This window comes from Schistocerca piceifrons, chromosome 5 (genome assembly GCF_021461385.2).
Source record: "Schistocerca piceifrons isolate TAMUIC-IGC-003096 chromosome 5, iqSchPice1.1, whole genome shotgun sequence".
In the NCBI taxonomy this organism is placed as follows: Eukaryota; Metazoa; Arthropoda; class Insecta; order Orthoptera; family Acrididae; genus Schistocerca; species Schistocerca piceifrons.
In genome coordinates, this window is record NC_060142.1 from 475,202,628 (window position 1) to 475,229,129 (window position 26,502).

The 26,502-nt window shown below is 38.8% G+C and overlaps 1 protein-coding gene across 2 annotated transcripts in view; it reads left to right on the forward strand.

Moving 5' to 3' along the window:
• LOC124798288 (structural maintenance of chromosomes protein 6) overlaps positions 1–26,502 on the forward strand; it is a 218,138-nt gene that overhangs the window by 123,228 nt on the left and 68,408 nt on the right. For both annotated transcript variants that reach the window (XM_047261615.1, XM_047261614.1), the window contains 4 exons: positions 8,138–8,448; positions 17,325–17,541; positions 20,281–20,451; positions 23,559–23,746. In XM_047261615.1, the coding sequence (XP_047117571.1) occupies positions 8,138–8,448; positions 17,325–17,541; positions 20,281–20,451; positions 23,559–23,746 (887 nt within the window). The remainder of the gene's footprint in view (positions 1–8,137; positions 8,449–17,324; positions 17,542–20,280; positions 20,452–23,558; positions 23,747–26,502) is intronic.

The following is a 26,502-nucleotide window of genomic DNA, read 5'->3' on the forward strand; positions in this document are numbered from 1 at the left end:
TGAGCATATGCAAGCTTCAAACAGAGATAGAAAAATTTTAATTGAGTCCCAATTCTCTAGATTGTCATTCAGGCAATTGATTCAGCTGTTCGTTTGTCTCTATTGCCTGTTACAATAACTATGACCTAAAGCAGATTTATACCATTGTAATACATTTTGTAAAAGCTAGAGTAAGTATTAAATACCTTATCCCCAACCAGTAAATTCTCTTACGATTGTACAGTTTTAAATCATATTGTTGTGTCAGAAAATCAAGCTGCAAATGTAAGTGAAATAATAAAATATTGTACTGAGCTGTCTAACAGATATAATATTGAATCCAATAGCAGGAAATATTTGCACTACGATGATAATAAGAGATGTACAAGTTTCTAATTCATCTGAATTTGTAACTTGTTGTGAAATCTTATGTCTGATACAAGTGTGAAATTTGTTTGGAATCTGTATTTAATTTGAAGAAATATTTATTCATTTTCTTTAAAACTACGTTATATGAGACTGTTTAAGTACATCAGTATGTAACTCCCACATTATATTTAAGAGCGTGGCTTCTAATTCTCATAGTTGTGTATTTATTTCTAATTTTTTCTTGATGTGAGTCAGTAATGTGTTGACCTATCTTGGTGTTCGTCATATCTAACATGATATTTGTTTCAGCAGTAGCTTGCTCAGTTTTTACAACCTGAGCATCTATAGTTGCATTTAACTCATTGGTTGTATCAGCAAGTACTATTAGTTCAGCATCCTGAGTCTTTTAAGTACAGTTTCCAGTCAACCTTAATGTTGTCTGATATGATATAAAATCTAATTTTATAGATAAACAATCTACTCACTAACCCAGGCAGGAGAAAACACATACAAAAGTTATGGAGATGTGCAAGTTTTCAGAGCCAGTGGCTCTGTCTTCTGGCTGAAGTGTTGAAGGGGAAGAAAGAGCGATGAAGGAAAATGGCTGGCGAGTTTTAGGAAATGGACAGAATTACGGAAAATTCGCCAGGAACCCGGGATCAGTGGAGAGCTACCAAATGGGATGAGAGGGAAGGAGGACAGACTGTCGGGCACTGGACCAGATAAGATTTGAAAACCTAAGAGCTTAAAGGTTGAAGATAAGTTAATAAGCAAGACAGAGATTACTGAGATTACTGACAAAACACTGTACAAGAGTTAATAAGAGCAGAAAGCTATGTGCATTGTACGTGGTTGACATGGGGGGGGGGGCGGGGGGGGGGGGGGGACGACGACAATATAGGCAGGTGAAAAAAATAAAAGGTATAGAAAACCAAAAGGGAGCAAGTTGAGACTGAAGAAGTAAACTTAATGTAGGCCAGGTGGGTGGCGAGAACCAAGGACATGGTGTAACGCCATTTCCCACCTGTGGAGTTCTGAGAAACTGTTGTTGGGTGGAGAAACAGGCACCAAAGGTCACAACTGTCAATTTGTAGAACAATCACAGGTGAAATGATACATGTCATGTGCCTTCTGTTACATAAGCTGTGTCCGGCCTTCTGTATTGGTGTCACTACTGCCAAGTTATCAGTTTAGGACGAGTGGGGATAGGCAAAGGGTATATACTGGCAAAACACAATATCCTGTTGCTGAGCATGCTCTACAACATGGCAGTCATGACCTCTCTGCTTGTTTCACCACATGTGCTATGTAGATTCCCCTCACTCCCCTCCCTGTTTCTCAGAACCCTGCAGGTGGCAACTGGCTTTACAGCATATCCTTAGTTCTCACCACCCACCTGGCCTACACTTATGTTAACTTCTTCGGTCTCAGCATTTCTTTTCAGACACTATTCCTTTTCTTTGCTCCCTTTTTAGTTTTTACTATTTGTTATTTTCTGACCTGGCTATTTTTCCCTGCCCCCACCTCACCTGTATAATCTCACCATGTATAATGCACTTAGCTTTCCGCTCTTATTAACTCTTGCATAGTGTTTTGCGAGCTAGTTTAATTGGATAGATAAAAAATCTACTCGTCAAGTGGTGGCAGAACACACACATAAAAGGAGGTTGCAACCATGCAAGCTTTTGGAGCCAGTGACTCCTTCTTCAGGCAGAAGGGTTGAAGATAAAGGAAGAGGGGTGAAGGAAAAGGACTGGAGAGGTCTAGGAAAAGGGGTAGATTTTGAGAAAGTCACCCAGAACCGCAGGTTGGGGAGGGGAGGGGGGGGGGACTTATTGCACAGGATGAGAAGGAATGACTGATTGTTGGGGACTGCACCCGATGACATTTGAAAACCATAGAGCTTAAAGGTGGAAGACAGGGTAATATGCAAGACAGAGATTACTGCTTAAACATTAGGTCAGGTGTCCACTGTATGCAGGAGGTGGCTACACAGGTAGCAGGGGCTGTGTGGCGTAGACTGGGCGGATTTTTAGGTTAGAGGGTCTCGGGAAAACACAAGAAGGGCTTCAGTCACAAAGCACAAAGGGAGCAGGCTGAACACAGGTAGAACGTAGATACAGGAACCATTGGTATAACAGTTGTAAATTTTCGTAACTGTGTTGGGAAAGTACCAAAGCTCCAAGCGCTAAGAGAAAGCACTGATGCTCAAATCGTTATAGGCACTGAAAGCTGGGTACAGTCAGATATAAGCTCAGCTGAAATTTTTGCGAAGAACCTAATGGTGTTTCGAAAGGATAGGCTAAACACGGTTGGCAATGGCGAGTTTGTTGCTGTCAGAAGTAGTTTAACTTGTCACGAAATTGAAATAGATACTTCCTTTGAGTTAGTATGGGCAGAGGTAATTGTTGGAAACTGGTATAAAATAATAATTGGATCCTTTTACTGACCTCCCAATTAAGATGATACAGTTGCGGAAAGGTTCAAAGAAAACTTGAGTTTGATTTCAAACACGTACCCAACTCGTACGATAATAGTTGGTGGTGACTTTAATTTACCCTCAATATATTGGCAGAAATACATGTTTAATTCCGGAGGTATGCATAAAATATCATCCGAAATTGTGCTAAACGCATTCTCTGAAAATTATTTCTAGTAGTTCATGAGCCCACGCGAATAGTAAACAGTTGTGAAAACACACTTGATCTCTTAGCAACAAATAATCCTGAGTTAATAACGAGCATCAAAACCGATTCAGGGATTAGTGAACACAGGGTTGTCGTAGCAAGACTGAATATTGTACTCCCCAAATCCCCAAAAAATAAGCGAAAAATATACCTATTCAAAAAAGCAGATAAAAATTCACTTGACGTCTTCGTGAGAGACAGTCTCCACTCATTCCAAATTAATAATATAAGTGTAGACCAGATGTGGCTTAAATTCAAACAAATAGTATTGGCAGCAATTGAGGAATTTATACCAAATAAATTAACAAACGACGGAGCTGATCCTCCTTGGTACACAAAACAGGTTAGATCACTGTTGCAGAAACAACAAAACAAACATGTCAAATTTAAACAGATCCAAAATTCCCAAGATTGGCCATCTTTTACAGAAGCTCAAAATTTAGCTCGAACTTCAATGCGAGATGCCTATGACAGTTTCCACAACGAAATGTTGTCTCGAATCCTGGCAGAAAATCCAAAGAGATTCTGGTCATATGTGAAGTATGTTAGCAGCAAGAAACAATTAATGCCTTCTCTTCTCTACCCCTTTTCCTAGACCTCTCCAGTCCTTTTCTTCACCTCCCTTCCTTCCCCTTAAACTCTTCTGCCTGAAGAAGGTGCCACTGGCTCCGAAAGCTTGCCTAATTACAACCTTCTTTTATGCGGGTGTTCTGCCGCTGCTTGGTGAGTAGATTTTTTATCTATCCGACAAACAGGTGAAGATACAGAAATTAATCAATTGAAGAGTGTATCTCTATCTTTGAAAATATTATCTTTGCCACAAAATATTTTATATGTATAAAAAAGAAAAGAACAAGAGAGAAAATAATATGATCCACTACACTGTCTCTTTCTACATTATTGTCATCAAGTTTCTTCCCTTTATGGACACCTATATGTTCTTTCCACCCTTCTGTTCTTTGCTTAGTACTGGCGTACCGACTGAGCTCTTGATGTTCATACAGCTGCTTCTCTTTCCTCCAAAGGCTTCTTTAGTTTTCCTGCAAGTGGCATCTATCTTTCCCATATCCAGACTTGCTTCTGCAATTTCTACAGTTAACTATTCATTCTTTGCCAGATTTTCCTTCTTGTCAGTCTTATTTTTTAAGTTTCTGTATTCCTTTTTGCCTGTTTTATTTGCTGTGTTTTTTAACGTTCTCTTTTCAGCAGTCAAATTTTACCTCTCATGTGTTATCCAAGGATTTGTACTGGACGTTGCATTTTTGTATATTTCTTCGTATGCTGCCTTCACTACTTTGTATCTGAAAGCTACCTTTTCCACATTTCAGTTAGTTGTTGCCTTGTGCTGCCTTCGAAACTCCAGCATTCTCTGACAGTTGAATTGTACCACCTTCTTAAATTCCTACATTTTCCTAAATTCTTCAACTTTTGTCGGGCACGTCATATTCAATAAAATATGGTCAGAGTCCATATAATCTCCTGCAAATTGTATGTAGTTTAAAACCTTGATTCCATATCTCTGTCTCACTATTATATAACAATACCAGAGAAGGAAAGTTGCACGGAAGATTTGTTTTTTTTACAAGGATGGGAGGATAATTACAGTCAGTGATGGTTTCAGTGAGGCCCTTGGTGTATTTTGAGAGGAACTGCTCGTCACTGCAGATGCGACGACCACAGGTGGCTAGGCTGTACAGAAGGGACTTTCTTGATATGGAATGGGTGGCAGCTGTCGAAGTGGAGGTATTACTGGTGGTTAGTGGGTTTGATATGGACGGAGGTACTGATGTAGCCATCTCTGAGGTGGAGGTCAACATCAAGGAATGTGGCTTGTTGGGTTGAGTAGGACCAGATGAAGCAAATGAGGGAGAAGTTGTTGAGGTTCTGGAGGAATGCGAATAAGGTGTCCCTCGCCTTCAGTCCAGATAGCAAAGAAGTCATCAATGAATCTTAACCAAGGTGAGCGGTTTAGGATTCTGCGTGCCTTATCTTTCCAGTCTCCCACCGCCTCCCAAAGTCCCACAGTCCAGCCACAGAGGAACATTCCCCTCGTAACTCAGTACCATCTGGGACTGGAGCAACTGAATTACATTCTCTGCCAGGGTTTCAATTGCCTATCGTCGTGCTCTGAAATGAGAAATTTCCTTCCCCCTATTCTTCCCCCCCCCCCCCCCCCCCCCCCCCCACCGTGGTATTCCGCCGTCCACCAAACCTACACAATTATACTCGTCCATCCTTACACAACCCCTGCTTCCAATCGCTTACCTCATGGCTCATACCCCTGCGATAGACCTAGATGCAAGACCTCTCCCATACACCCTACTACCACAACCTACTCCAGTCCGCACCAACAAACTGTGGCCAAAAAACAAGTAGACCACCATGTTGCGGAACACACTGCCAAAAATGATATCCCTCATCTCAATGAGTGCTTCACAGCCTGTGCCATATGGATCCTTCCCACCAACACCAGCTTTTCTGAATTGCGCAGGTGGGAACTTTCCCTGCAATACATCCTACGTTCCCGTAACCCTCCTGGCCTCAACCTTCATTAGTCACTGTCTTCACCCATCCAGCCCCCTCCCTGTTCCCATTCCAGCACTACACAGCCATCATTTCACTGCCACACCTAGTCTTTTAATTTCTTTTTATTTCTCTCCTTTCCGCTACTTACCCCTTCTCCCCTCCACACCTTCTCTTCTGCCCTCTGTATAAACTGCAACACTTCACTGTCCACTACTCCCACCATACTATCCCTCCCCCTCCCTGCCTCAGCCTTCTCCTTACCCCCACCCAGTCGCCACTCCCATCATGCACTGGTGCTGCTGCTCACAGTGTGGTTTCAGCTCTCTGAGACTGCAGACGTGTGTGCAAGTTGCGTTTGCGTGAATGTGTGTGTGTATTGCTGACAAAGGCCTTTATGGCCGAAAGCTACAATTGTGTAAATCTTTTTGTTGTGCCTATCGTGACTCAGCATATCCACTGTATGATGGGTAGCAACTTTCCTTCTCTGGTATTGTTACATTCCATACTGGATTTTCCATTGTTTGATTTCATTATTATATAATCTATTTAAACCTTCCAGTGACTCCAGGTCTTTTACATGTATAAAAATCTTTTGTAATTCTTAAACTTTGCATTCACAATGATTATATTATGGTGTGTGCAGATTTGTACAGGTTGCTTCCCCTTTCCAAATCTATGTTCTCCTTTTATTTTTCCTTAACTTTCTTTTCCCCACTATTGTATGACAGTTCTCATCGCAATTAATTTCTCAGCTACCTAAATGTGCTAAACAGTTTGTTTAATCTCAGTCACTATGTTGTTCATGTTGATTCATCGTCATTCCTTTTTTTTCATATTTATTATTGGACTTACTCCTGCATTACCTTATTTGATTTTGCAATGATAACCTTGTATTCACCTGATAAGAAATTCTGTGCTTCCTTCCACCATACTTTGCTATTTCTGACTGTATCTAACTAGAACCTATCCATGATGGAATGTAACAATACGAGAGAAGGAAAGTTACTACTCAAGTTACTACTCACCATATAGCGGAGATGCTGAGCCGCGATAGGCACAATAAAAAGATTCACACAAACATTGCTTTCGGCCATTAAAGGCCTTTGTCAGCAGTAGACACACATACACACACACACGCGCGCTGCGCGCACATCACACACACACACACACGCAAGCGCAACTTGCACTCACATCTGCAGTCTCAGAGAGCTGACACTACAGCTATCCATTTCTCTTTACAAGTCTGCTAACCTACCTACAAGATTAAAAAATTCTAATGTTTCATGCTCTGACGCATAGAATACCAGATTTCTTTTAATTAATGATAGCATCCTATTTTGCAGTCCCCCTTCCCCAAGATCTGAATGTGGACCCGCTCTGGAATATTGTACCCAATAGGATGCCATCACCATTAAACCATAAACTAGAGATTCACATTATCAAAATAATATAACAGCTATAGTTTCCCCTTGCTTTCAGCCATCTGCAGAACTGACATAGCATGGCTACCTTGATTAACACTACAAGGGCAGATCAGTCAATCATGTACATGGTTGCCTCTGAAGCTACTGAAAAGGCTGCTGTCCCTCTTCAGGACTCATATCTTAATCTGATATCTTCATTTTCTGACATGATTGCACACATTGTTGAGTAGTTTGTATGGTTGATACACACAATCCACCCCACCACATCAAGGACCGTGGTTCTTGAGGCAGAGAACTAAGAATAAATAAGTTCGCAGGAAAATATGGTAGAGCATGGTAAATCAGTACGAGGGACTGCTGCCAAAATTTGATTTGGGGTGGGGGGGGGGGGGGGTTATGAATAACTAATGCTAGAGCTGTTATAACAATGAAAACAATCAGTTGTTGATAAAATTATTGAATTGTATAGATAAAAAGTCTACTCACCAAGCAGCGGCAGAACACAAAAACACACATATAAGACTGTTGTGATTGGCAAGCTTTTGGGGCCAGCGGCTCCTTCTTCAGGCAGAAGGGTTGAAGGCGAACGAAGAAGGGTGAATGAAAAGGACTGGAGAGGTCTAGAAAAGGGGTAGATTTTGGGGAAGCGCGATGTTTGAGTGGTAATCTCTTTCTTGCATATTATCCTGTCTTCCACCTTTAAGCTCTCAGGTTTTCAAATCTCATCTGAAGCAGACCCCAACAGTCAGTCTTTCCTTCTCATCCTGTACTGTAGGTCTCCCCTGACCTATTGTTCTGGGTGACTTTCTTAAAATCTATCCCTTTTCCTAGACTTCTACAGTCCTTTTCCTTCACCCTTCTTCCTTTCTCTTCAGCCCTTGTGCCTGAAGAAGGAGCCACTGGCTCCAAAAGCTTGCCAGTCACAACAGTCTTTTATGTGTGTGTTCTGCTGCCACTTGGTGAGTTGATTTGTTATCTGTCCAATTAAATAATGCTAGAGCTATGATACATAGTGAGTTTTACTTTAAGTAGTAGTGGTGCGAATGGGTAATTACCACCAGCACTCCATAATAGAAATTCTGAAGTCTTTCACCCCTTTCCCTCTTCTTCTACTATAAAATGAAAACAAATTTTATTTTTATTTTTTTGCAGGTTCACAATGTCCAGCGTAATGGAGTTGTAGCACCTGGCTACACGAGCTTACTAGGCGCTCTTATAATTTCCAATCCTATTATTGCAAATTGTGTAATAGATAAGCACAGAGCTGAATCTGTCCTCTTGATTCCAACTAGTGATGAAGCACACCGACTTATGAGTCGCCAGGAAAATGTACCACATAACTGTCAACGTGCTTTTACAAAGAGGGGAGATCTTTATTTTCCTGATCCAAATTACAAATCATATGCTGGATCAGGGTCAGACAGAGCAAAAGTGCTACAAGTAAACATGTCAGATGTTATTAGGTAATATTTTTTAAAAAAGGTTTTGAATCAATTATTATGTCAGCAATATTGCAGCATGCTTGTATTAATTTTCATTTGCTGTTATCATTATAAAAGTTGTCACTTTTTGTGTGTGTATTTATTAGTTAGTAAATAATGCTGACGTTTACTGCTGCTTATGGTGTTTTCAGTTCCTACAGTAACAAGCAGCAATTGTCTTATGTTGCTTAATGAAATGGAAGTAGATTTTATGTGACCATTGGCAGCACCTTTTTCAAACAGTCTACAGTGTCTGACAGAAAAAGTGAAGCACTGAGAAGGCAAGTAGGAAAACAAATAAAGCTTCATGGGTTAACAATATCACGAAATTATAGAGTGCTACTCACCACGTAGCAGAGATGTTGAGTCGCAGATAGACACAACAGAAAGACTACTAAACAAATTAGCTGCCAGAGACAGTGTCCAGTGTTGTAGTACCTGTGTACATCTCCCGATAATTACATGGAATCCTATAAATTCTAGCTTTTTCCAACAGTTGACAAGCATCCTTGTTGGATTTTAGGTGGTGTTGTAACCTGTGGGTGGGTTTGTTTATTACCGCGATGTTCTGCTTTTTCAAGATTTTTCTAACCTGCGGGCAGTAAAGTCCTTAATGAAAGGCAGGAGAACTTTAGATTTCACCAGTGCTTGAGCATCGCTATGATTTCTATGTGATGGTCTTATGCTCTTTTCACCTCACTGAATGAATAACCATTCGTGAGCAGTGCATTGATGTGATGCTTTAATTCTGTGTCAAGCAGCTTTGGTTCGCAGATTTTTCTTGCTCTATCCGCCAACATTTTTATGATGCTCCGCTTTTGGTGTGAGTGATGGTTTAAATCCTAATGGAGGTAACAGACTGTGTAGTGGGTTTTTGGTAAACTGTCTGGCCCAAGCTACCCATCTTCTTCCTTGAAAACTAGTGCATCAAGAAAATTCAGTCTTTCGTCTTCCCCGTCCTCCATGGTAGACCGAATCTTCGAATTGATCCCGTTGAGATGTTTGTCAAAATGATCCAGCTCCTCCCTGCCATGCTGCAACAAAACAAACATATCATTCATGTACCAGAACCAAATATTCGGTTTCTTTTTCACAGTTTCCAAAGAATGCTCCTCGAATTTTTCTATAAAAGAGTTCACTTAAATGGGCTTTAGGGGCTCCCCATAGCAATGTGCTTTTACAAAGAGGGGAGAGCATTCATCGTTCCATTTGAAATATATGGTTTAGAGGAACTATTTAAACAGTTATGCACCATTGAGAAGTAAAATCCAATTCAGCTGTTGCAACACTTCATTAAGCGGAACCATAGTGAATAGTGATTCAACATCAAAACTAGCCAATATGTCCTCCAGCTGTACCACTATATTGTTTAATTTACAGATAAAATGTGCTGAACTCTTGATATACAAATCCGACTGGCTCATGTACGGTCATAGTAATGTTGTCAAGAATGTGGCAGTTGAATAGGAGGGCAAACCAATAGCACTCTCTATAGGCCTTAGAGGAACAAGATCTCTGTGCACCTGCAGCAGTCCTTAAAGTCTTCATGGGAGTGCAACTGAATAGAACAGACTTTTCTGAATGCTCTGTTTGATAGAAGACTTCTTTGTCAACTGCATAAAAGTTCTAAGAACTTTGTCAGTGGGATCTTTACTCAGTTCCCTGTATGTTGGCAGATCTAATAAGTTGTTAATCGTAGTAGCACAGTCAGTCACATTCAAAACAACTATTGTATTTCCCTTGTCAGTGGGGAGAATATCAACACTATCATCGTCATTCAAGTGTTTTATGGCATTTCCCTCAGTCACAGTATTGTTACTTTTTGGAGGGTTTGCACAAGACAATACTCTTACAGTTTCTATATGGATTTCTTCAGCTGTAACTGCGTCCACACTAAGAATGCCTGCTTCTACACTGGCTGTTATTTCTTCTGTGGACACAACTCACGGACTGATGGCAAGATTTCCACCTTTGGCAAGCACATATCTCTTGCTGTCAGATAACAAACACGTGGATAAATTGATAACCGTGCAGTAAGTGTCTAAATGGTGGATTGTGTGATTAGGCTGCAAATTATCAGATTTTCTCTTCTGTCTATCATATGTTGTCAACATACGTGTTGTAATAGTATCAAGCAATAGTCTGTCAGTTCTATCCCTGTCATCACTACACAGTTTATTGCTGGTAGTAATATGGAGAAACATTAACTTACAGTCTGTGCTTGCAAGTTCCTCATGGGTCTGTTGAATCTGCACTCATAGTAAAGCCTCTTCCATCCTTTTGAAAATCCAATGTGCATTGGTTGAGCTGCATAGTTGGTTAATCCTCAAAAACTTCAGAATAGCACTGATTACTCGCAGCGAGACAGAAATGTGAGGGAACACAAAAGCTTCACACTCTTTCTGGAGACCTTCCACGTGTTGTACATTTCTTGACATCTACTCCCCATAGAGGAAGTAGGATTCAAATCACCACCCACTACAAAAGCGAGGCAGATAAAGCAATAAAAATATGTGAACCAGAGCTGCTTGATACAGAATTAAAACATCTCACCAGTGCATTGCTCAAGAACAGTTATTCATTTGCTGAGGTGAAAAGAGCGTTAAGACCACCACGTAGAAACCATAACGATGCTCATGCACTGATGAAATCTAAAGTTTCCCTGCCTTTCATTAAGGGTATTACTGACGGTATCAGAAAAGTCTTGAAAAAGCAGAACATTGCGGTAATAGACAAACCCACCCACAGGATACGAGATCACCTAAAATTGGCCAAGGATGTTTGCTAACTGCTGGCAAAAGCAAAAATTTAAAGGATTCCATGTAGTTGTGGGGAGGTGGTATGTGGGTACTAGAAAAAGAACAGTCAAAAAATGACTAGAAGAGCACAAGGGCAGTTACAGAAGAGGGGAGAGTGACAGATCTTGCGGAATATGCTTTGCAGCCAGAAGACCACCACATTCATTTTGATAGGACTGAAGTACTGATAGCCACAAGGAGATACCATGAAAGATTATAGAGAGAGGTGATAAAGATTGTAAAACACCCCAGGAATTCAGTTTGGAAGAAGGAGAGGGTGAAACTGAATGAATCTGGATTCTGGTGCTGAAGAGGATGTGTACTAGTCTTCCACCGTGGGGTGGTAGCAGCAGCAAATGATGGCAGTTGACAACAGCCAGTTGCGTAGAAGCGGAATTTTGCTGTACTCAGTAGCAAGACAGAGTGTGAATCAGACATTCAAAGAGGCTGTGATCCCCCTTGAAAATGTTCTGTGTAGATGGGAACTAAACATTGGGTTTTAATGTGAAATCCATTCAACCATGGCATAATAGCCTGGAACATTTTATTAATTTTTATACATTGTGCTGTTGAAAAATGGCACCACTATATTGTTGCATGAGAGGTAACATTTGAGGACACAAAGTATCTGCGCTGTACCTTGTGCCCTCAGAGTTCCCTTGATCTCTATCAGCTGTGAATTGTATTCATATGCGATAGCTCCTCACACCATACCACTGCTGTGACTCATCAACAGTCTGTGCTCCCCAGTCACAGCACCACTCCAAACCCGGTTGTTTGTGCTGTGGTGTTAATGGCATCCTACACATTGAATAGTGATTCCCTAGTCCAGCTGCTTCTAGCCTCTGACCAATGGTGTTGGATGACACAGAATGTTGCAGGGAGTCAATCACTTCTTCTCAAAAGGCAGGCACAGATATGGAGAAGTCATAATGGACTGGACACACAATACAGGCATCCTTTCTTGTGATGCTCAAACATGATTGGGCCACTGTCACATTTAAGTGCCCCACAAATTTAGATATTGCACAGTTTGACCAAAGGTCAAATGGAGATCCGACAGTGAGGCCACTTTAAAACATGCTGATAACACCCTCACACATGTACACAGCATCTCCATGTCTTCCACAGTAATCATTCGACATCTTATGCTGTTCACACCCCCACTACACCCTACCTGGCTTACACTAAACACTAGTGATCCCTCTACCTGTCACAGAGAATTGCATGTTTAATTATTCACATATCTGCTCATAGTGTACACGTGTACGAAGGTATATTGACATTGACCTTCTCTTGTGGGTGCTCGTTATTTTTGTCGGACTGTGTATATGTAAAATAAATACACATAAGTTAATTCCGTGGTATGGAAGGTAATTATTTCAGATTTAATTATATGACTCATGAAAACTATTGCGTTCTGATAGACAAAAAGTACCTATATTATCTGTTGTGGAATGAGAACAACAAGTACTTCACTAAACAGCGAAAAACCACGAATCTTGGGTATTAGGAATCATTCGTAAAATTATTAACAGCTTAAGGTAATGAGGAAGAGGAATGAAGATTGAAGTATAATGTCTTGTTGATGAAGCAAATAGAAGAAACGAAAGGTGAAGTAAATAGCAAAAGATAAATATCTGGAGTATTGTGTAATGAAATGCATATTAAAGATTTGAAAATAATGAGAAGTTATTCAAGATTTAAAATAAAACAGATGGAGAAGAACTTTCCTAATGTTGCCATCTGAATATTTTCTTTGAGGGGGGGAAAATGCCTTTAACAAGCAAGATGGTGCAGTGGTTAACCCTTTCACTGCTGTAGATATGTGCTTTGCATTCTGTGCTGGGGTGGCTTTTGTTATGGCTGTACTGCTCACCAAATGCTGGCACCTTTGCTGAGAGACAGGTTTTCAGCCAATAATAAACACTTATCCAATTTCTCAAAAACTATTCAGTGGAGTAATTTCATTTTTGCACATCTCACTGTTCGAGATATTTACGTGATAAGGAACTGAATTTCTTTTTGTTAACTGTCATACTTACTGCACTATATCAAATTAAGTGATACACTGCATGAAATTTTAAAGAACTCCCTGAGGTAAAAACGCATTGCATAAACTTTGTGTATGGTTGATTTCAGCTCATACATTGCAAGGAATGAAATATAGATAAGATATCAAATTTTTATTTAAAATATCTCGTTAAGTCTAGAGTTATTGGGTTTTATATCTAAAGGATGGTCACACTTGAGGTGCACATTGACATTCTTGCAGATCGGGACTCACATAGCCATAACAATCATTGTATCATAAACGGTTTAAAATATCGAAATGAAGATTTTTGCAAATGGTGGCACGCAGTTAGGCACACATGCTGTATGATAAATACCATAACATTTTTATTCACGGAGATATGGAAATAACTCTTCTGCAGCAGTGAGAGGCAGCATATCAGGGTGCATTCAAATGTCCATAGCAGTGAGGGAAATCCAAGCTGTGTGTGTATACACGTCCCCAACACCTTGGGAACATGTGCAAATGTCCACAGCAGCGAAAGGGTTAAGGTACTTGATTTGCATTCAGGAGGGGCAGATTTTAAACTATCTTTTGGCCATCCAGATTTAAATTTTCGTTGAGTTCACACTAGAGTGCTAGGGTGGTTCCTTTAAAAAACATGTGCCCAATTTCCTTTCCTATCGCTACTCATTCAAAACTTTTGTTCCATCTCCAGTGACATTTTTTTAAATCAGACATTGTGTCCTTTCTTCCTTCCTTGTAAAGATTGTTCACAAAAACTGCTTGATGTTCAACATGAAACTGCATATTTATACTCATTTATAAGTATTTTATAAAATACATTCTAACCATCAACTGTTAATTGTCCCATTAATCATCTACAAGTTTCGCTTATTAACCATCATCCAGGATGTAGTGTACAACAGATTAGTTAAAAACATCCCATATTCTGTTGAAGCTGAACCATATCGAAATTATCCACAGTTGTAGTTAAAAACATCCCATATTCTGTTGAAGCTGAACCATATTGAAATTATCCACAGTTGCATAACCAATTTGTCTTAGAATACTGACAGTCATATTTTATGTCAAACATACAGACATCACAGGAGAAACAAGATTAACAATTACTGGAAACTATCAAAGATAGTGCATTTGTACTTAAAAAAAAATGCTGTATTTGGTGTCACTTGACTGCTGAGGGATTATTCCAGTAATTGTTTGTCTTGTTTCTCCTGTGCCATCGGTATGTTTGACATAAAATATGACTTTCAGTATTCTAAGACAAATTGGTTATACAGTTGTGGATAATTTTGACGCGGTTCAGCTTCAACAGAATATGGGATGTTTTTAACTAATCTGTTGTACCCTGCATCCCGGATGATGGTTAATAAGCAAAGCCGCTAGATGACTAATGGGACAATAAACAGCTGATGGTTGAAATGCAATTTATAAAACATTTTAAAGCCGTTGAACCTCACCTCTTTGGTACATTGCATTTGTAAATACACACACAAAACAGAAAAGAATACCAAAAATGAGAGGAAAATTGCGTATGTGTAACATCCAGTCAATACTGAGCACAATCTCTGATTTAGGGATAGCATGAGAAACGTAAACCAGGTTTTCCACTTGGCTGCAATTTGAAACCTACTCCTCCCAAACTGGAGTCTGTTGTATTAATTAATACACTTGCACCTGTTCAGAATATCAGGGTTTAATCTGCAGTGCTCTTCCTCCTCCTCCTCCTCCTCCTCCTCCTATTACTACTACTACCCCTACTCCAGCTATTTCCACACTCATATACACCGAATATTCCAAGTTTTTATAAAATTCCACCACTACTTCATATAGAATATTTTCAACTTTTGCTTTTTTATTGTCCTCAGTTGTGGTGGCAGTTCTCACAGTTTTAATGTCATATGTGCTGCATTCATCCACTTCTCTAACTTGCTTCTTCAGTACCTTTCTTAGAAGCTTAAGTTCATCTTTGAAGTTGTCTTGCATGATGCATATATTTCTTTAGTTTCTTATCGTTATTTTTGTAGTCCTTACTTCTTATATTCCTTAGACACTTATCTGACACATATAACATTGTCAGTTCCACAGTTTGCTGCCTCATCCACCCCATCATTGGGCCATTTATAAAACAGTCTCCTCCATTATTGGCCTGTTTATGAAACAATCAGAATATCTCAGACTAAATAAGAATGTAAAATACAAACATAATCTAGCACTGTACAGCAGACTACTGTTTGGGAGGAATAGGTTTCAAATTGCAGCCAAGTGGAAACCCTGGTTTACGTCTCTCATGCTATCCCTAAATCAGAGATAGTGCTCAGTATTGACTGGATGTTACACATACGCAATTTTCCTCTCATTTTTGGTATTCCTTTCTATTTTTTATGTGTACTTACAAATGCAATGTACCCAAGAGGTGAGGTTCAATGGCTTTAAAATGTTTTATAAAATGCATTTCAACCACCAGCTGTTTATTGTCCCATTAGTCATCTAGAGGTTTTGCTTATTAACCGTCATTGTTTCCTTTGACATATGCAGGTGTTGCGTTGGATAGCTGTCTCTGCATTTCGAAAGATGTTTGCAGCATCCTGCTAATGTCAGCTACCCAATAGTAGTTGGAAATGTGCATGTGCATGTTAATCAAGGCATTCTTGTATTTATGGTGCTGGAAAACCTATTAAGAATCTCAAAAGTCATCTTATTTGTCAGTCAAAAAATGTTGAAGCCGTGCAGATTTTATGTAATACCACTATTGTCCCTGGGAAAGAAATGTTCATATGAAAAGTAGGGACATGGTCAACATAGAGATTTGAACTCTGGTATAAATATTGTTGCATTGCAAATAAGGGCTCTGGTTGATTGCTCGACAGTGAACTCTCCAAAGATCACTGCTTTCAGTATTTGTTGATGGAGTCAGATAAGTCACTCATTGAAATATTGTGCAAAATAATAGAATTATTATTAGCCCAAAAGAAAAGGGTCGAAAAGAAAATTGGAGGGGGGGGCTAAGGCAGAGTCCTCACTTCACAAAGAAGAATATTTGTCAGGAATGCAAAACAAAGGTTTCTGCACGTACTTCCTACTCCAGTATTGAACATCCTCTCTGCCCCTCACCTCAGGTGGTTGCCATTTTCTACATGCTGCCTTCTAGGCTCGTCAAACTCTGTTCAAATAATTGCCCTTGAATTGGCCATCATAATGTTTATGAAACCAAGCGAGATGGCGCAGTGGTTTTGACAGTGGACTCACATTTGGGAGGAGTGCAGTTCTAATGCCTGTCCTATCATCCAGATTTAGGTTCTTCATGGCCTCTGTAAATTGCTTAAGACAAATATTGTAATGATTTATTTCAGAAGAACATGTTCAATTTTTCTTCCCTGTCCTTGTGCAATATGAGCTTTTTCTCAGTCTCTATTGACATTGTCTTCAATGGGACATTTAACTGTAATCATCCTTTCTTAATACTTGCTGCTACCAGTTTCCAATGAAAGATTGGATAGCACAGCTCACAGAATATGCCTCTGAACTAACTAAGAGTGATCCCACTTTCATTCCCCAGTCTAATTCTCACAAATCCTTTAACTTCATATTGTCTTTCTTTGACTTTAGTTTCTCATGTATCAGTTTTGCCTTCCTGTTTTCCATTTCATCTTCTTTCTATTATTGGCTGTCTGTGCACAGAACATTGCCGGTCTTTGGTAAGTATTGTTTTAATGGGTTTCTTCATCCTGAGTCAATTTGAATGGTCTGCCTCCGTATCCTTCTTACACTCTCTCCTTGCTGTCTCCTCATGTCTCCCTGTTAATCTTCCAAAACTTATCATAATACATTTTACCTACTCCTGCTACACGTACTCTTTCTCTCTCAATTCTTTATGCCTCAGGTACAGGAATCTGTGAATCTTTAGAAATATGTAGCAAGCCAACATTACCAAAAGCCTACCCATTCAGAATATTTAAAAATAATGTTTTGTAGAAATTCAGCTACTGTTCTTGATGTTTTCTTGTTGCAAAATATTACAGGAATGTGAAAGAAGAGCTAATTGCTTTGGAAAGTAAGATGAAGGATGTTCAGTTGCAATTGCATTCAATGAACAAAAAAGTACAAGAAGAGCAACAACAACTTCAAAAAATAAATGATGTCCGTAACAGCCTGAGCAGGGAGAAGCTTAATATTTCCAAAGAGTTATCAAATTTAAAGAACTCTGTTGAACCAGAATCGAGCAGTCTTTCAACACTGGTATGCCTTAGAATTTTAGATCTGTAGATATATTTATGGTTTCCTGCATTTGTGACAAACATTACATAGTTAAGGCTTTTGTAACCAGGAATTAAAAAGTCAATATCACCTTTAATGTACATATCATTAAGATTGAATTTGCCACTCTAATGACAAATCAGTGTGAGCTCTCGTTAATAATAGCTCTTGTTATCTGTTTATTCAAAAAGTTCTGAATACAAGGACTGTGTAGATTACTTGTGGCTGTTACATGATACTGCTGAGATGCTGGTGCTTAACTCACTATAAACCAAATTTGTGATTTGTAACAATATTAGAGAAGGAAAGTTGCTACTTTCCATATAGCGGAGATGCTGAGTGTGATAGGCACAACAAAAAGATTCACACAATTATAACTTTCGACCATTAAGGCCTTTGTCAGAAACACACACACACACACACACACACACACACACACACACACACACACACACACACACACACACACAAGCAAGTGGAACTTGCACACAAGATAACTGAAACCAGATGTGTGTGCAAGTTGCACTTGCTTGTGTGTGTGTGTGTGTGTGTGTGTGTGTGTGTGTGTGTGTGTGTGTGTGTGTGTGTGTGTGTGTATTTCTGACAAAGGCCTTAATGGTTGAAAGCTTTAATTGTGTGAATCTTTTTGTTGCACCTATCACAACTCAGCATCTCCGCTCTATGGAGAGTAGCAACTTTCGTTCTCTAATATTGTTACATTCCATCCTGGATTTTCCATTGTTTGAAATTTGTGTTTTAATCTTCCCTTATATCATTTGTATTGCCAGAAATATGTTTTGGTCAGAAGCAAATAACCCCCACCAAATTGTGTGTGTTTCTCCATACGTCATTGCATGCATCTCATATCTGCCAAATTTACAATCATTGTAAAAGTAATATATTTCAAAGCATGTTCTTGGTCAATCTAACAGATAGTGCTTTTTCCTCTTGCTAATTACTTAATAGGACATAAATAAGTAGTTCATATACCACCTATAGTGCTCCAAGAAATATTAAAGTAAAGCTGAACTGTCATACTTCTAAACTCCAGATTTAGAGGAAAGAAAGTCATATCATTGTCACATGAAGCCAAGATAAACGGTGTACAGGGCGACCTTTCATTATGAATGAAGATGTTTGCTGTAGAAAGTATGTATAATATACAGATGAAAAATCCACTTCCATTTTGTAGTTCGGTCGATGCTTTAGTCAAAAATTAACATGAAAGTTTTTGTTTATGCGAATGGCATTCATGGCTGGATCAAGTAGTTGCACATGGATGTAAAAACAAGCAACCACATGGGAGACTTCCTGTTTCATGTTGATATTATACTTATACCAGAAAAACTATGCCACATTCACTTAACAACATTCGCCAAGTAGCTACTGAAGCCAAGCCCACAGGAATTATGGTGTTTCTTAAGATACGACCCTGCTTTGCTTGGTTCAACATTGAAATGTTTCCAGTATTTTACAACCACCATGCTTCATTTAAATGAAGCAGCTCCATGAAATCTTTACAGTGTGACCATTTTATATCTGAATTAGTTTTATGCTCTTCCAACGTGTCATTTATGAGCTACAGAAAAGTAACAATATCCCGTAAATATTGATTTATGTGGAAAATGGTATGCAACTTTTCAATTCTTTTCAGCATTATTTTACATTATTTGATTTTCTGTACACATTGATAAGTCACTCTGCATGGGAGTGGCTTTTCCTGCTACCAATATTTCAGTTGAAGAGTTGTATTCAACGGAAGGCAGGTATTGACTGTGCAGAAATTGTATTTCACATAGGGCAGGAATTAACTGTGCTGAAATTGTACATGCATAGGTAAATTTTGCTACTGTAATGGAGTTTTAGTGTTTTGAAAATACATACAGAACCACCCCCTGCCCCTAATCCCCTCTTTTTTAAAAAATATCACTTTCAGGTATGAAACATCATTTACTGGATGTCTGGAAGTGGACTCATTGTAAAATATACAAAATCCGTCAGGCTTGATTTTCATAACCTTTGACGTTAACTGCTTGTACAGTGTGAATGTATACAATTTAACAAAGTGAAATTGGGCCAATTGCAATTTGCCACATATTATAAGCTACTGGACAGAGTAGAAAAACAAACACATAAGCGCGTGCTCACACACACATTAATAATCATGCGTAACTTACTGACACATGGTCACTGTCAACCCTGAGCACTGCGCCCAAGCGTGTCTATCTCTGTGTGTGTATGTATATGTACATCCCCCCCCCCGGCACCATTAAAATGAGGGCTCTGCTCGATAGCTTATCTCATCATCTAACAATCTTCTTTCAACATGCCTGCTCAGAACTTTCTCTGGGAGGAGAGTAGCAATCCATCCTATCTCATATTGTTGTTATTCCTTCTTGAAGTTTCCATCATTTACAGTTTGATTTATTTTAGGGCCCACATAAAAATGCCATGATTGCCCATCACTGTAAAAGCAGTATGTAAGTGTGGTTTGATGCTAGCACAATGAAGTGTATTCCATTAGCTGTCAGACAAGCCTGCATATTACACCTTTATTGGGAAATGTAATGTAGATATTGTACCTTTTGAAATGATACTAATGTAAAGCCTGCGGAGCTTTTCTACTGCCAGATGATCATTTTGTTCTTATTTAATAGAATGTTTGTAGGGGTGGTATGTTCTCATTTATCTACAACTTATATTTTACAACTTTGTTAACAGACAGAGGAGTTGGAAGATATTAACAAAAGGTTTAGTATGGTGCAGAAAGAATGTAATAAGCTGAAAGAAGAATATGAGGAATTGATGGCAGAGGTTGAAAAAAGTAAAAATGTAATAAGGAGCCTTCAAGCAGAAAATCAGCAAATTATTTCTGCGGGCACTTCTCTGAAGGTAATTGTACATAGTACTTTATCTTGCAGTAGTAATGAGGTGGTTTTATTTCTGTGGCTGTAAGCTGTGCAGTATGAGAGGAAGGAATGATGTGACGCATACTGTCTGCTTTTTGGCAAGTCCGTCTTTGATGAAAATTAACAGAAACAGTATAATTCTAGCAGACTGTTCAGAACTGGATTGTATTATGTGTGAATGCCAATTCTCCCGGCCTATACGAAGTCTTGGGGGCTGTATTACATTAACACTTTTGCTACTGTGGGCATGTATACACATGCTGCTACACCATTCCCCAGGTGTTTCAGACATGTATATGAGCGCTGCTAAGATTTTTCTACAGTGCTGTGGACATCTGAATTCGTCCTGAGCTGCCGACCTCTCACTGCTGCCATCAGTTTACTTCCATATCTCGGTGAATAAAAAAGTTTTGAGTATTTATCATACAACATATGATATCATTTGCTGGAAACCTCATTATGATTGATTTGCAATGCCCAAGGATGTGTATCAGCAACAATGCTTCGGATACAAAACCCAATAACTTGATAACAAAATGAGGTATTCTTCTGCTCTCAATTTAAATAAAATATCAATATATTATCCATATTTCGTTCACTTCAATGTATGAGCTAAAATCAACCATAAACAAAGTTTATGCAGTGCGAATTTACCTCTGCAAAATCTTTAAAATTTCACACAAAGTTGTACGTAATTTGAGGCAGCACAGTAACTATTGCATATAACAAAAAGAAATTCAGTCCTTTATCAAGTGAAGATATCAGATGAAGATGTAAAAAATCATCTTCCCCCCACCCGCCTAGTACTTTTCTTAAAAATGTATGATACATGTTTCATAATAGTTTGGAGGTCCATGTGGACAGAACCGGGCTCATTGCACCCAAACGTCTGTTGGATATAATATCCAATAAATTAAGAAAGAAATGACATTATTCGGCTCTCAATTTTAAATAAAATTTTGATATCTTATGTACATTCTATTCACTGCAATGTATGAGCTAAAACCCACCATATGCAATGTTTACACAATGTGTTTTTACCTCTGTGAACTCTTTTAAATTTTGGGCAAGGCTTTACGTAATTTGATACAGTTCCAGTAAGTATGATGGATAACGAAAAGAAATTCAGTTCTTCATCAGTGGAGATATCAGACGGTAAGATTTGCAATAATTAAATTTTTTCATCAAATAGTTTTTGAAAAATTGGATGATAAGTATTTCATATCGGTGAGAATGCCATCTCTCAGCATGGGCACCAGCATTTGGCGAGCAGTACAGCGATAACAAAAGCAGGCTCGCATGGAACACAAAGAGGTCATGGGTAGCAGCAGAAGAGTTAAATGGAGTGTTCAGAGCGCGTGAATGTATTAAGGATTTTGTGACACATTTTCCTTTTGTAACAATACAGCTTATTGTGGAGTATTTATTTATTTATGTATTTTCTTTCTTTGTGAAGAAATACAGCTTATAATATATTGAACCTTAGTTGATTCATCTGTGTTTACGCTGAAAGAAATGTTTTAACATTGCTCATAAATAATTTGTATAAAATGCAGATCAGTCTATTTGAGTGACTTAGAATTTTGAGAGTAGTGTAAAATTCCACTTTTTTTTAATTATAGATGTTACCACTTGATCTGACATTTGTTGCTAAAACATTATGCTTGTGCGTGCTATGGGTTCAGTTTGTCATCTTGTATTTTGAAATTCTTACTTAGTTACTTATTGAATACAGTGAGCTGTTAAATTAGTTTCAGAATACCAATTTCCATTCATTCTGAATTTCAATGAAAAGTCTAATATACTGTATGTATTTTCTCACATACCCTGATGAGCAAAACATTATGACTTCTGCGCACTGCGAGGTTGGATGAATGGGCAGTCATTATAGTGAAGATACAGGCCACAAATGTGGAAATCCACTGATATAAGCAGGTTTGATGCTCCGGCTGGAAATGAGAATCTCTGAAATGGTGAAACTGGTCGTCTGTCAGGGTAGCATTGTCATGTGCACCTATGGAAAGTGGATGAACGTTGGTGAAATAATGCACAGGCAGTATGGTATTGGACGATCATGTCTCATCACAAAATGTTGAGGTCAGAGGATCCCCCACTGTTTAATCAAGGATAGGCAGCAATCTGTGGTAGATGTGATGACAGAGTACAGTGCTAGTGCAGGCACTAGTGTTTTGGAACATACTGTTCAGAAGCCGTTGTTGAACATGGAGCTCTGCATCATACAACATGTGTTCGTGTAATGACCCAAGGACATCGTTTATTATGATTGCAGTTGTCACAGCATCACTGAGTTCTCAGTTTGGATCAATAGAAACATGTAATCTGTTGAGTGAATCGCATTTCTTGTTGCACCAAATTGATGGTTGTGTCCTTAAACGCCATCATTCAGGCGAATGGCTGCACAAAATATGCACTGTGTCACAGATGCAGGCTGATGTGGGCAGAATTATGCTGTGTGGTTCATTGAGTTGGGCTTCCATCATATCTGTAGTAGTAAACGAAGGAATAATGACAGCAGGGAACTATGTAAACATTACTGTGAACCACCTTCATCGTTTCAAGCTTGAAGTTTGCCTGTACAGCGATGACCTCTTCCAACAGGATAACTGTCTGTGTTGCAGGTCAGAATCATACTACAGTGGTCTGAGGGGTATTAAAATGAACTCACATTGATGTCTTGGCCACCAAATGTGCTGATCTGTACCCATTGGAACGCATATCACGTGCCAGCTGCATGCCCATAAACTACCATCCCTTAATATGTGGGAATTGCTTGGTCTGGTGCCACATACTTCTGGAATACTGTCAAGGACTTGTAGAATCTGTGCCAAGCAGAATCTGTGTTGTACTGTGTTTGGAAAGTAGAACAACACATTATTAAAACAGGTGGTCATAATGTTTTGGCTCATTGGTGTATGTCCTTTTTTTATGCATGTTTATTTAAGAACCATATATTGATACAGATATAAATGAAAATACTTGTACAATTTAATGCATTTAAAAGATTGTACTGCAGTGAGCTTTTGAGCTCCACTTGTTAATGTGGTTGTGCTGCTTCATTTTTTTATCCAGGAAAAGATAAGTGCTAATGAAAACTTAATTCAAAGTGCAAATATGAAATTGAAAGCGTTAGAAAAGAATTATGAAACTCATCTTGCAAAAATAAAACACATGGAAACCGACTTGAAAACTCGTGAACTGAAATGCAAGACGGCTGTCGAAAAAGCAAATGAACTTTGTCCAAGAATGGTTACAAATAGGTAAGAGCACTGTGTAATTTTGTGGTCAATTTCAGTCTTAATGCTGACATTCACATACTATTTGTTCCTGTGGTTAAATTTCTCACATTTTTATGTTTGCTTAGCCTGTGTATAGCTGATAGAAAAATGTTTGTAAAAAAATCTCTTTAGAAAAATGTTTGTAATTTGAGGAAGCTCCATGCCCCTCACATGTTACAAGGCTTATTCCCTTCATCCTCGTCCATTGATGAGTATTTATGTAGTGTTCTCGTACAGAACTACCACACTGATTTAGGTTTGCATTGGTTTTCTTATTTACTTTTGAAATAAGTACAGGGATGATTCTGGTAAACAAGGACTGACCAGTTTCCTTCTCAGGCTGTTACCCAACAACTTGCTTTCTAGTGCGTATGAAGTGGTTTTTGCCGACAGGTAGTGTGCAAAAATCAGTTCATAGATACTGGCCACTGCTGAATTGTGTATATAATTAGAATTTATACCCTCGGTGTCAGTTAAGGCCTGGAGACAGTGCACTGAAGCAGCAGAACTGGTAGCCATGTAATAAATAACATCATAAGGATGGCTATAGATGTTCCTTTTTGTTACAATCTTATATTTGTTGTTCTATGAGACTAATTAGAGTTTCAGCCACCCTCGCTTCAAATTATGGTTTGAAGTTGTTTGACTGGTGTAATTCATTATTGTTTGTGTATAGTGAAAAATATTTTGAGTCTGTAAGGAAAATATTCTCATAAACAATTCATATACTGTCACAAAGATAAGTCTGTTCTGCTCACATTTTGACAGTCTAGGTGCTGATAACCTCATCATTCAGTGCCCCTAGCAATCCCCCCCCCCTCCCCCCCCACCCAACCACACATACACAAAACAGTGTCTAGGGACTAGGGACAGTGTGAAAATGAAAAATGAATTGTGTCCTCTGTTTATACCAAATAGTGCCACAATATTGAGCCTTAATGTGCACTCATTCCTCTGTTATGGTGCAAGTGCATATGATGGAATATTTATTACTGGAGGAGCAGTAAAGCTACACCTGGAAGAAAAAGTAGGTAGACATGGTACATACCAGGTAATATTAACATGTCTGTTGTTAATAGGTTGGCCTTTTTGAAAATGTGCGGCTGGATGATGCTTTATTGTTTAACATCTAGCACATACAATGCGACTGTTTTTGAAAGATCAGAAAATAGAAAGAATGACTCATGCAGAGAACATCTTTAATAAATGTGGGCCTCGAACAATTTGACTGGGCTAGATTAATGGCAAAGTGTACTTGCATTTTCACTTGAGTGATTTCAGGTAAGCACAGGCTACCAAGAGCATAGATTAACTAGATTTATGCTCATGAGTTGTGCTAGATCTTTGGGAAAGATTGTACAAACTACATAAGCAGTTCAGTAAAAAACGAATGGACTTCCTTGAAAAGACGAATCACTGATATTAAAAAACAAATATAGATACAAGGAAGGTAACCATGAAAAAAATTGGGTGGTAAAAGAATACTTCAATTAATCGACAAAAGAAGGAAATACAAAAATGTTCAGGAATAGAAGGAATACAGCAGTATAATCCACCAAGATAGAAATTGAAGACCACCAAGATAGAAATTGAAGTTACATATGAGATTGTTTGGGCAAGACTCCATATCAAGAGTGGGCATAAAATTATTAATTTGAGCCTTCTTTCACCCACCAGACTCATCTCCTGATGATGTAAGCAAAAACTCTACAGAAAACCTCATTTCACTTGTACGTATGTTCCCCAATCATACTGCAACCGAAGAATAGTACGTAATGAGGGAGCCTGCATGGTACACAGTCACTATAAAGAAACTTATAAAGAAACAGAGATTACTGTATAACAAGTGTAAAACAAAGCGTAGAGCTATGCAGGGTGGTCCATTGATTGTGACCGGGTCAAATATCTCACAAAATAAGCGTCAAACGAAAAAACTACAAAGAACGAAACTTGTCTAGCTTGAAGGGGTAAGCAAGATGGCGCTATGGTTGGCCTGCTAGATGGCGCTGCCATAGGTCAAACGGATATCAACTGCATTTTTTAAAATAGGAACCCCCATTTTTTATTACATATTCGTGTAGTACGTAAGGAAATATTAATGTTTTAGTTGGGCCACTTTTTTCGCTTTGTGATGGATGGCGCTGTAATAGTCACAAACATATGGCTCACAATTTTAGACGAACAGTTGGTAACAGGTAGGTTTTTTAAATTAAAATACAGAACATAGGTACGTTTGAACATTTTATTTCGGTTGTTCCAATGTGATACATGTATCTTAGTGAACTTATCATTTCTGAGAATGCATGCTGTTACAATGTGATTACCTGTAAATACCACATTAATGCAATAAATGCTCAAAATGATGCCCATCAGCCTCAATGTGTTTGGCCATACATGTAAGGACATTCCTCTCAACAGCGAGTAGTTCGCCTTCCATAATGTTCGCAAATGCATTGACAATGCGCTGACGCATGTTGTCAGGCATTGTTGGTGGATCGCAATAGCAAATATCCTTCAACTTTCCCCACAGAAAGAAATCTGGGGCTTCAGATCCAGTGAATGTGCGGGCCATGGTATGGTGCTTCGACGACCAATCCACCTGTCATGAAATATGCTATTCAATACCACTTCAACCACATGCGAGCTATGTGCTGGACATCCGTCATGTTGGAAGTACATCGCCATTCTGTGGTCCAACTAAAACATTCATATTTCTTTACGTATTACACGAATATGTA